The sequence below is a fragment of the Gymnoscopelus microlampas genome (assembly GCF_963454915.1).
Source record: "Gymnoscopelus microlampas genome assembly, chromosome: 16".
In the NCBI taxonomy this organism is placed as follows: Eukaryota; Metazoa; Chordata; class Actinopteri; order Myctophiformes; family Myctophidae; genus Gymnoscopelus; species Gymnoscopelus microlampas.
Genome location: NC_139953.1, coordinates 50716316 through 50728385, shown reverse-complemented (window position 1 = coordinate 50728385; position 12070 = coordinate 50716316). Strand labels below are relative to the sequence as shown.

The 12070-nt window shown below is 39.6% G+C and overlaps 3 protein-coding genes across 3 annotated transcripts in view; 1 reads left to right on the top strand and 2 right to left on the bottom strand.

The window, feature by feature from the left end:
• The window catches only part of LOC311063420 (gap junction alpha-1 protein-like), a 604483-nt gene that overhangs the window by 492799 nt on the left and 99614 nt on the right, over nt 1-12070 (top strand). The gene's annotated exons all lie outside the window — the stretch shown is intronic.
• LOC311063805 (uncharacterized protein) overlaps nt 1-12070 on the bottom strand; it is a 196618-nt gene that overhangs the window by 155881 nt on the left and 28667 nt on the right. The window lies entirely within an intron of this gene.
• LOC311063947 (uncharacterized protein) overlaps nt 1-12070 on the bottom strand; it is a gene marked incomplete at its 5' end in the record, with an annotated part of 54733 nt that overhangs the window by 38254 nt on the left and 4409 nt on the right. The window contains 3 exons of the mRNA XM_084083577.1: nt 8609-8668; nt 8863-9038; nt 11595-11644. Coding sequence (XP_083939703.1) covers nt 8609-8668; nt 8863-9038; nt 11595-11644 — 286 coding nt within the window. The remainder of the gene's footprint in view (nt 1-8608; nt 8669-8862; nt 9039-11594; nt 11645-12070) is intronic.

Below are 12070 nucleotides of genomic sequence, written 5' to 3'. Positions count from 1 at the left end.
ATGTTCACATCATGTATACTGAAAGTGGGCCGGCACTGTCCGGAACGGCGTTCCGGTAAAAGATTAGGTCCCGGAACGCCGTTCCGTTAAGAAAAAGTCAAAGGCAGCTGTGAAAATCCCATATTAAATAACCTGCCACAGACCCATGGCCAAGTTCAAGAATAAAACATAATCTACTAACGTAATTTGTGTGTACGACGGGACACTCTCACAGATCCGTGATTTCCCCCCACTGTTTGTCTCTGACTTCTTTTTTTTTTTTTTTTCCCCGTTCCGCATAAACAGCTGCTTTCGCGTGAAGTTAAGTAGTTTCAACTAGGCTACCTGGGTACTTCTACATCCAGTAGTATGATTTCAAAATAAAACGTGTGTTGAATTGTAACATTACAAGGATAGAGTTTTAAAAAACCTCTTATTCTGAAATGCACATCGTTTTGAAAGGAAACCAGATTTATTTTCTGGAGGCCACTTGACAGCTTTCTGCTCACGGAACACAGCTCCACTTGACTAACGTGCATCGTCAAAATGTAAATAACACGGACGTGGGTCATGGGACATTATGGCATATAAAGACTTTGTGGCAAAAGTTCGACATATTTACAACCATGATCTCTGAAACCAAGACAATGTGGGGCTATGGAACAAAAGTGTGTTTTCTTTCATCTTTTCAGAAGGTGAGTAATTCATCTTATCTAATGCTGATAGTGGTGGAAAGTAACTAAGTACATGTACTCAAATACTGTACTTCAGTATAATTTTAAGGTAATTTTACTTGACTGGAGTATTTCCAATTTGCAATATTTTTATTTCTATTCCAATACATCTCATAGGCAAATATTATACTTTTACTCCACCTAAATTATTTGAAAACTTTAGTTTAATACTACTAGTTACTTTGTGGATTTTAATTATCATGACAAAACATACATAAACCGCTTCAGCCCTATTTAAACTTTGGCTTTTTGAAAATGTACTTATTGTACAGTATGGTCAAGTTGGACAATATAGCTCTGTTTTCATCATGTGTATCAGGGGTGCAGCCATGGGTGGGCCCAGGGACGGGATTTATATATGAGAACGAAAATTAAATAAAGTAACCCTAACCTAACCCTAAACCTAAAACCGAAATAAAGTAAAGGAAAAAAAGTACCAAAACCCACCCAAACCCGCACATTTTTCGACCCGAAACCGAAAAAAAAATCGCGCGCGCGCGCACGGGACCCATGCACGCGCGCGTCAGTTCCGGCAAGAAATGTCAACCACTTTCACCACTGTGTATACTTTACATTACTTAAGACCGTTTTTCTAATATTTTTTAAAAATATTTTTAATAAAATAGGCTATGTTACATCAAGGGTTAGGGTTAGGGTTAGTTCCCAGCTAGCCTGTATTCATTTAAAAGAGTACTGTTACTCTTTAGCCTAAAATATGTTTTTTTAATCAAATCAAGCAGTCAGAAGAAGAGAAAAGCTACCATAAGGTGGCTTTTATTTATTTTGGTATGTATTTATGTATTTTATGGGTTCAAGGTTCAAGGTCTTTATTTACTACGTATGTAGTATGTTACTACTTGCACTGTATCTCTTTCTGTCTCTCTCTCTCTCTCTCTCTCTCTCTCTCTCTCTCTCTCTCTCTCTCTCTCTCTCTCTCTCTCTCTCTCTCTCACTCTCTCTCTCTCTCTCCCTCTCTCTCTCCTCTTTCCCCCGACACGGTCGAGGCAGAAGGCCGTCACCCTAGAGCCTAGGGTCTGTCTGACGTTTCCTCCAGTTAAGAGGGAGTTTTTCGTTGCCACTGTCGCAAAATGTCTTGTTCAGGATGGGACTGTGGGGTCTCTGCTCTACATGTAAAGTGTCTTGAGACAACTTGTTGTGATTTGACACTTTAATAAAATTGAATTGAATTGAATTATTAGTGTCCCAGAAGGGCAAAATGGTTTACAATTAAAAAAAAAATGGTTTAAAATTAGGTAGTAGCCTAATTAGCAGCAAAATTGTATAACATGCACTTGTACATGTAATTAATTATTCATCTGTATTGTCTTTATTGTTAGATAGAACATGCCTAAAACAACCTAAAATCAAAATTATAAGGTAATTGCTAAATAAGTGCGATAATCCGATTAATCGTTAAGATAATCGACCGAATGAAATTAATCGTTAGTTGCAGCCCTAACACGCACGCACGCACACGCACGCACGCACGCACGCACGCACGCACGCACGCACGCACGCACGCACGCACGCACGCACGCACGCACGCACACACACACACACACACACACACACACACACACACACACACACACACACACACACACACACACACACACACACACACACACACACACACACACACACACACACACACACACACACACACACACACACACACACACACACACACACACCTACTTGCAAGCCCAACTGTGTCTTTCATGTATTCCGTATGAATGCCATGAATGGAATACGTTTGTATATTAATTTATTTAACCCCTAATGAGAGATAATCTCATAATCTGAACGTTAATGCAGTGATTGATGCATTAATGCATAAACATTAATGGATGAAGGCTGGTGTGTGTTGGGAGGGTTAAATCTCAGATCTCCCGGTGGCCCAAATAAATCCACAGCATGAAGAATCACCTTCACTGTGCAAAGGTTTCTATGCTTAACCCAGGCTGTACATAACTCCATAGAACACACTACTGTATATAGGTTAACCCAGGTTGTACATAACTCCATAGAACACACTACTGTATATAGGTTAACCCAGGTTGTACATAACTCCATAGAACACACTACTGTATATAGGTTAACCCAGGTTGTACATAACTCCATAGAACACACTACTGTATATAGGTTAACCAGGTTGTACATAACTCCATAGAACACACTACTGTATATAGGTTAACCTAGGTTGTACATAACTCCATAGAACACACTACTGTATATAGGTTAACCAGGTTGTACATAACTCCATAGAACACACTACTGTGTATAGGTTAACCAGGTTGTACATAACTCCATAGAACACACTACTGTATATAGGTTAACCTAGGTTGTACATAACTCCATAGAACACACTACTGTATATAGGTTAACCAGGTTGTACATAACTCCATAGAACACACTACTGTGTATAGGTTAACCAGGTTGTACATAACTCCATAGAACACACTACTGTATATAGGTTAACCCAGGTTGTACATAACTCCATAGAACACACTACTGTATATAGGTTAACCCAGGTTGTACATAACTCCATAGAACACACTACTGTATATAGGTTTGGAGGCCTCACTGTCCTCACCAGTCCCGACTCCCTAAAATACTTTAGAGGCATAAAAATGATTTAAAAAGCGATTTGACATTTATTTTGCCCTTCATTGACATCAGTCATGTAAACAATACTTTTTTATAAAAAAATAAAATGCTATTGATTGTATATTTATGGCTCTGTTTCACTACAAAGTGCAAGCTATTTCAGCTCAATTCAAATACTAATTCAAAGTTCAAAGTGCAACATCAATACATTGGTCATGGAGAGCTTCATGAGAACACTTATTTTCCAGTCTTATATTCTATACTGCAGTGGTTTTCAAACCTTTTGTGCCCAAGCCACATCAATGGGCAAGTCAAAATCTCAAGCCACATCTGTATTCATAGCAACAAATAGCAGATCTACAAGCTTTTACTGAGCTTGTAGATCAGCTTTTTTTCTTTTATGCCATTTATGACAATTTGTGAAAATAAATAAATAATAATATGGGATGTCAGGACCCCCCAAAATAATCATATTTGAACTGGTGACCCCATTTAGTTTGACTCGGTTCCACAGATAAATATAGTGAAAATAGCAGGTACACAGTGCCAATGTTGCAGGCTAGGGCTTCAAGATCATTTGTCCCTACAAGTATAGGACTCCTGAACAAACAGGCCCCATCTCAGTTCTGTGCAAGTGTGCATACAATGTAATGTGATGCCCTGGTAGCCTTTTCTACTGTTTACTCTGTCTATGTATTGTGTGTGTATTTATGTTATGTTTTGTGATTTTTTTGTACTTTGATGGCTGCTTCGTACAAAATTAATTTCCGCAAGGACAATAAAGTATATCTATCTACAAGCTCACAACGAGGCGTTGAGGTCCCAACCCACATGTTGAGACCCTCTGCTCTAGCGATCACATGACTGCAAATTCTTTCACAAACGGCAGTTTGTGAAAGAGAAATAAGTAACCACTGGTATATGAAAACAAGCCCAAAAAACAAAGTGATATTTACAATTTGTACCGCCCAACTAACTAAATTGACTAATAGTCCACACACCACATAGATTTCAAGCCTAGTGGGGAAATAGCCGATCCACAAGCCCAGAGGTTGTGAGCATGCAGATCGGCCATCCCCACACTAGTCCATGAGCCAGACAAGATTTCATTACCGAAAGAGTGGGCTAAACCAAACCTATATTAAATTGTTCATAGGGTCAATACGAGTAAATACATATATGATAACCTCTCCACAGGAACAGCTTTTTCATGGTTATCACACATTTTGTTATTTTCCCCGTACGTACATGACAGGTGAAAAATCATAATGAAACTTCCTGAATTGATTACTTACATGATGACAATGATTTATCGTATTACAAGTTTTCTGAAATTGTATATTTAAATATGCAAATTAGGCATTAGGAAAATATGCCCGAATTTGTATAACTTTCCAGAATCAACATTGGAACATTGGACAAAGCCAGAGTGAACATTCTCACACACTCACACGCACGCACGCACGCACACACACATACACATACACATACACACAGACACAGACACACACACACACACACACACACACACACACACACACACACACACACACACACACACACACAGTGTAGGACAGAGTTTCACACACACACACACACACACACACACACACACACACACACACACACACACACAGTGTAGGACAGAGTTTCACACACACACACACACACACACACACACACACACACACACACACACACACACACACACACACACACACACACACACACACACACACACACACACACACACACACACACACACTTCAGTAAGTCGTCTCCAAAACGCATGGCACACGGATCTATCCATATCATGAAGAAATAAAACTCCATCCACAGACTCACGGTGACGCGCGCGTGTTGCAAAATTATCACAATCAAGTTACGTTTTTCTTTATTCGTTTCAAAACAACAAAGATGGCGACTGGATCACATCACACAGCTGATCTGAGGGGTAACGTGCGCATGGACCGCCGTGTCCTGCCTGTGGTGTGTAACAACAGGTCGTCGCCCACATGCGAGCACGAGCGGGGACACGCTTGTCTAGCCTGACTTCTCACCGGCAGATCTGTGTAAACTTTCAGTGTAGGGTTAGGAACGCCCCCCCGCGTGTGCACATACGAGCGTGAGCATGTGACGTGCACACGCTTTTCCCTCCTGCTCTCACTGCTCACTGATAGTCTACAGTCACAATGCGCTCGCTTGGATCAAACTTTCGGTTTGATCCCGGAGTGGTGGTCCTGCGGACCCCCTGACTGACGCTATGGTGGCTTTAGTGTTTGTAATAACGTGTTTTGTGTGATCACGTGACCGGATCACATGATCTTTCAACTTATCTGTGGTCTAGATGAAGGATATGAACCGACGATGTGTGGAAGGACCCAATCTAATGTAAAACACAAAACACGTTTTTTGCGGTGAATGTGTTAAAGGCCTGTCCTAAAGAGAAAAATACAAATATTTATTTTGAAAACGGTGATATTTCTCTTATATTAGAAGATCTGTTATATACTGTAAACACACACTCACAGCTTTGACAAAAAAATAATCAAATATTATGCCCTCAGTGTTGCAATTCAATTTCCCACAAAAAAGGGTGACATTTGTCTTATATTAGCAGAGAATAGATGAGAATCAATCTGTAATATACAGTAATCAATACACTCACAGCCTTTGATTAAAAATAAAATAATTATATATTTTAGATTTTTGTATCGAATACAACACTACCCTGTCGGGATTTATTTTTCAATAATGACCGGCGACCCGTCATTATTGACGATGTTTGAACCTTCTTTATAGTATCGTTTATAGCAGGGGTTCTCAAACTTTTTTTATACCACGACCTAGGGCATTCACTAATGGTGATTTTTAGCATTCGACTTTTTCAACCTAAATATTCGATTATTCGCCGGTGAAATATCATATATTTTTCATCCAATACAAACGAGCGTTTATCATTAAAATGCTGTGTTGCCTTGATCTTCTATTTTCGGCACTCTGCTCTGTAAATCTAAGCCACGGCTCTGGTTGAAAAGAAACGCAGTGAACATATTCATTCAGTTCATTTAACTTGGAATAAGTCAGAAAATTATTGTTCAAGCCTATCCTATCTATGTTCAACAACAACCAGTTATGTCCATCCTTCAGTCCGGTCGTTACAAGGCTAAGATGCCTTATGATCAGTGGTGGAAAGTAACTAAGTACATTTACTCAAGGACTGTACTTAAGTACAATTCTGAGGTATTTTTTACTTTACTGGAGTATTTCCAATTTTAAATCATTTTACTTCTACTCCACTACATCTCAGAGGCAAATACTTTTTTACTCCACTACAATTTTGTGAAAACTGTAGTCAGATTTTGTAGATTTTGATAATCATAACAAAACATACATTAACCACTTCAGTCCCATATGCGGCCAACGGCTCAAAAACGCGCAAGCTTGTAGATCTGCTATTTTCAAAAGATGTTTTATACATTTTGGAAAAAAAATGAGGCTTTTACTTTTGGTACTTTAAGTACATTTTGATGCCAATAATTTGTACTTTTACTCAAGTACATTTGTATTACTGGACTCTTACTTGTAACAGAGTATTTCTAAATTGCAGTATTGTCTCATCTGTTTAAGAAAGTATGTAGCTGATATATAGCACTTTTACCTTAGCACTAGGTATACTCTTAGTTTCTTGTTTTAGAAGAGAATGCACTTCAGACTTCTGGTGATTAGTAGTTTAGTTCCCTACCTATGTTGAATGCACTGTAAGTCGCTTTGGATACAAGCGTTTGCTAAATGACTGTAATGTAATGTAATGTAAATGAAACTCGTGACCAGTTTTGTTATAAATGCCACACGTTTGCAGTTTGTTGGATAAGCATAAGATAAGATAATAATGTTTCAATAAGAAACATGACATCACCACAAGAGCTGTATTCTCCTAGGCTCCTACCAAACTGTGGATATACTCTGCAACAGGAGGGACTGCATGCTACTGTACCCTGGACGTGACGACACATTAATAAACTCACCAATAGTAAGTAAAGTATTTATACACTGTAGTTTTCACCATTGAGCGAGGAGCCATGTTTTTTTCTGCTTAAATATGGACTGTGCTCAAGTTATCAGCTTTCTATGAATCCATGTCTAGCCAGTCAAAATGTCTGTCTAGCTGTCTGTCTCTCTGTCTGTCTGTCTGTCTGTAGGAAACAGCTACAGAAAAATCTTACATTGATGGATGAGTTGAGATGACATGAAATAACATGTATAGATAGGCCAAATCACAAAATGGACGTGCATAAAAGACTGTTACATGAGCACAATAATAATTAATAATAATGAATGTTACACAAGGCCTTACACCTTTCACACGGCAGAGAGGGCTCTGTCACACATGCATGGACCGCACGGCCTGGGTGGAAGAGGACTAAGGAGGGACAGGTTGAGGGACACAGCCCCGAGGAGAGGGTGACGACCTGGTTCAACCACTTCCAAAGGCTGCTGGGACGCAGCTGAGGAAAATATAGCAGCATTCCTCCAGAACCTGCACATCGACGATGGTCCCTTCACAGCCAGTGAGCTTGCCAGGGTGAAATCCACAGTGAGAGAAGGCTCATCCTAGACTTCTGTAACCTCGCTCTAATGCACAACAAGCAGCCTGAAATATGGTCTATGTCTAACATCATCCCGGTGCCTAAAGCTGGAGACCTCTCAAAGCCAGACAACAACCAAATGATTTACAACTGAATGATACAGAATTATATTGTAAATGCAAATTTGCCCGATATGCCCCCTACTCCTGCATATCTGAGTAAATACCTCCAAAAAGTTAGCGACACCCACAGTCACAAAACTAGAGGGAGCGTTAACAACAATCTGGTACCACCCACCCATAAAAAACATGGGCAAATCCTCCTTCTACAGCACTGCCACCCAGGTTTGGAATAGTCTAACCCCATCCCTCAAAAAGTGGTGTTCGCTGGGCCCGAAAATTCACCTTTAAGGAGGCCAAAAAAGGAGGTAGTATTTTCCTGTTAGACAGATGACCCCCCCCCCCCCCTTTTGTAAATATAGCTTTATTTTATTTTCCCCATCCCATCTTTTTCTGTATTTTTGTATTGATATTTGAACTGTGGTGCCACTATATGACTATGAATTGAATACCAAGGACCTCATTGGAAACAAGACCGTAAGGACTTTTTTGAACGGACCTTTTAGACAAAGTATTCTTTTAATAAATATTCAATCAATCAATACTAAACAGGATACGATACGCCATCGACCCTCACCTGAGGGAGAACCAGAATGGCTTTCGAGAGGGGAGAACCACAGTAGCCCAGATCTTGGCACTAAGGAGAATGATCGAGGAGGTGAAAAAGGATAACCTGACTGCTGTACTGTGCTTTATCGACTTCAAAAAGGTCCCTCCCAACCTACTCTGGACAATAGAGACCATGTTATCACCTATAACATCCCATCAGAACATCCACCTCTGACAACAACAGGAGGCACTGTGCTTAAGGAAGTCAATGACTTTAAGTACCTGGGCTCATGAGTCAACTCAACCGAGCAAGATCTTGAAGTGAGGAAGACACTTGCATGGATGGCCCTGAACAGCATGACCAGCGTATGGAACTCCAACCTCCCCGTCAAATCAAACTCAGCTTCTTCTATGCTACGGTAAAGTCTGTTCTCCTCTATGGCAGTGAATGCTGGACCCTGAAGCCAAACCTGCAGAAGTCTCTAGACAGATGCTACACCAGAATGTTGCGAGCAGTACTTAACATCAGCAAGAGTGTTCATGTAACCAACAGGATCCTGTACGAGGTAATACCAAGGGTGAGCGAGAAACTAGCAGCCAGGAGAATGAGACTAGCAGGACACTGCCAAAGTAGTTTTAGGTAGTTTCAGGGAAATGATTTCCAACATTTTTGTTCAGGACTGTAACTGCTTTATTTAATTAATTGATTATCATATATATGTTCTAGTTCTCTGACTATTTTAGTTTTTGAGTTCTTTCTGTATTCTGATTCATGTATTTATTGCTGTATGTGAATGTCTATTCCTGTTGAATTACTGTGTTCTGTATCTCGGCTACATTGAAAATGAGGGCCTGCCCCTCAACTGTACTCCGAGCTGAAATAAAGGTTATGATGATGATGATTTATGCTATTCATATAGGTACACCAGGTTAACTCATGAAATGTTCAAATCAGTCTCATGGTACTGTAATAACAGGCCGATTCGTGTTTTTGCACCGATCTGCGTAAAACCTTGTATGTACACTCCCTAGAGGCAAAGGAAAAACCTGTGCCCTGCATTTTACAGCGCCAGCAGGAGGCCGACTTATGTAAAACCCTTTTGTTTAATTACTCATTCAGATTTTATCAAAATTTCACTTAGATCAGTAAACATGATCTCTCACGTGATCAAGATGGATCTGTTTGATGTTTCATATTCCATCCTGATTGGCTAAGATAGACATTTTAAGTTTGCAGAAGCGGCCGTTTTGAGCAAAATGCCTCAAATCATGAACGCAGGGTCCGATTGTGAAACTGTGCACGCACATTTGCACTATATTGAGAAACAAATGGCACCCTTTTGACATTTCCCTATTATAGCACCACCAGGAGGCGCTATAATTATAATTATAATACTACTACTACAAATTTGTCCAAACATCACGCAAATCGGTACACATTATCTCATTAGTTATGTGATCAAGATGGATCTGTCCGATACTTCATATCAACATTGCTGGCCCACAATCATCTACCTGACCTGGTGGAGACCTGTGCTCCGAGGAGCACTTGTTCTAGTTCTCAATGAAATTATAACCTCAAGCCAGTGCTGTCTGGACTGAACTGTTTGAAAGATGTTTAAGTGTTATTAGATATGAAACTGAGCCTTGTTCTTGTCATAACATTATATGTCTGTGGGGTTTACACATATTGAACCAATGAAAAGTATTAAAAAAGCACTTCTGACTAAACCTCCTAACTCCATTGGATCCTCAAACTGTCAGTCAAACCTCTTAACTCCACCCCCTCTCCCCTGTGTGGCACACAGAGCAGCTGCAGAGAGGAATATAAACAAACTTTATAACGACTCAGGGTTTTTTATGACTTGGTCATTCTAATCAATGATGGACAAAACAAATATCTCCACATTAATGGTAAAAAATAAACTCCATTTGAGCTGTATTTGGTGCAAAAAGACACAATGAGACGTGACTTATTAATCATGTCAACACAACACAATTCTGTTTCACTTCCTCCACTACAGAAAATATAAAATATAGAAAATATGTGGCCATACCTTTTCAAAAGCTGATTTCCAAAGTTCATAAACAAATATATTGTTTATTAGACTATCTTTTGTTTAACTATCTGTTAGCCTGTCATTAAACTTTGTACACACCTGTGTCTACCTTTGTAGATCTCTATTCTTTTAAAACCCATTTAACAAATCTAGCTAAGAAAATTAAACCTAAAATTGTCTTCCTCTACCGAAATAGAACATGCTTCTCTAAAGAAAACAGAATGAGGGTCATTCAAGCTACAATCATGCCAATATTTGACTAAGGAGATATTTTATATATGCATGCTGCAGACAGTACTTTAAAGCCCTTGGATGCAATCTATCACCAAGTGCACTCTTTATTACAGGTGCAGGTTTCAGAACTCATCACTGTACATTGTACACCTCAGTAGGATGGTCTTCCCTGGCTCTTAGAAGGAAACAACATGTCACCCTGTTTACATAAAAGGCACTACTTGGCAAACTGACCCTGTATTTGACAGAACTGTTAGAACCCGATACTTCAAGTCATGGTACCAGATCTCAGGATAATAACACTTTGCTGAAGGTGCCTACAAACCACAACCAGTACTAAACTGGGAGATACAGCCTTCAGTGTTATGCTCCATATATATGGAACGAATGTCAAGAAAAGCTGAAGTTAGATGTCCTTGTTTCTTTTGCTATTTTTAAAAGATTTTTAGCTGACCATATTTTATGCTGGTCTCAATGGATTTCCCTGAGATAAAGGTTTCAATCAATCAATCACTACAATGACACGCACGCACGCACGCACGCACGCACGCGCACACACACACACACACACACACACACACACACACACACACACACACACACACACACACACACACACACACACACACACACACACACACACACACACACACACACACACACACACACACACACACACACACACACACACACACACACACACACACACCATGTACTCACATGTTTTAAGGAGTTGAGGTGGAAGTGAATGTTCTTCTTCTTGATCCAACCTGTAGGAATGAAACACATATTATATGTCACACGTACACAGTCACATAGACATGTTTATATGACACATGTACAGTCACATAGACATGTTTATATGTCACATGTACACAGTCACATAGACATGTTTATATGACACATGTACACAGTCGAATAGACATGTTTATATGTCACATGTACACAGTCACATAGACATGTTTATATGACACATGTACACAGTCACATAGACATGTTTATATGTCACATGTACACAGTCACATAGACATGTTTATATGTCACATGTACACAGTCACATAGACATGTTTATATGTCACATGTACACAGTCACATAGACATGTTTATATGACACATGTACACAGTCACATAGACATGTTTATATGTCACATGTACACAGTCACATAGACATGTTTATATGTCACATGTACACAGTC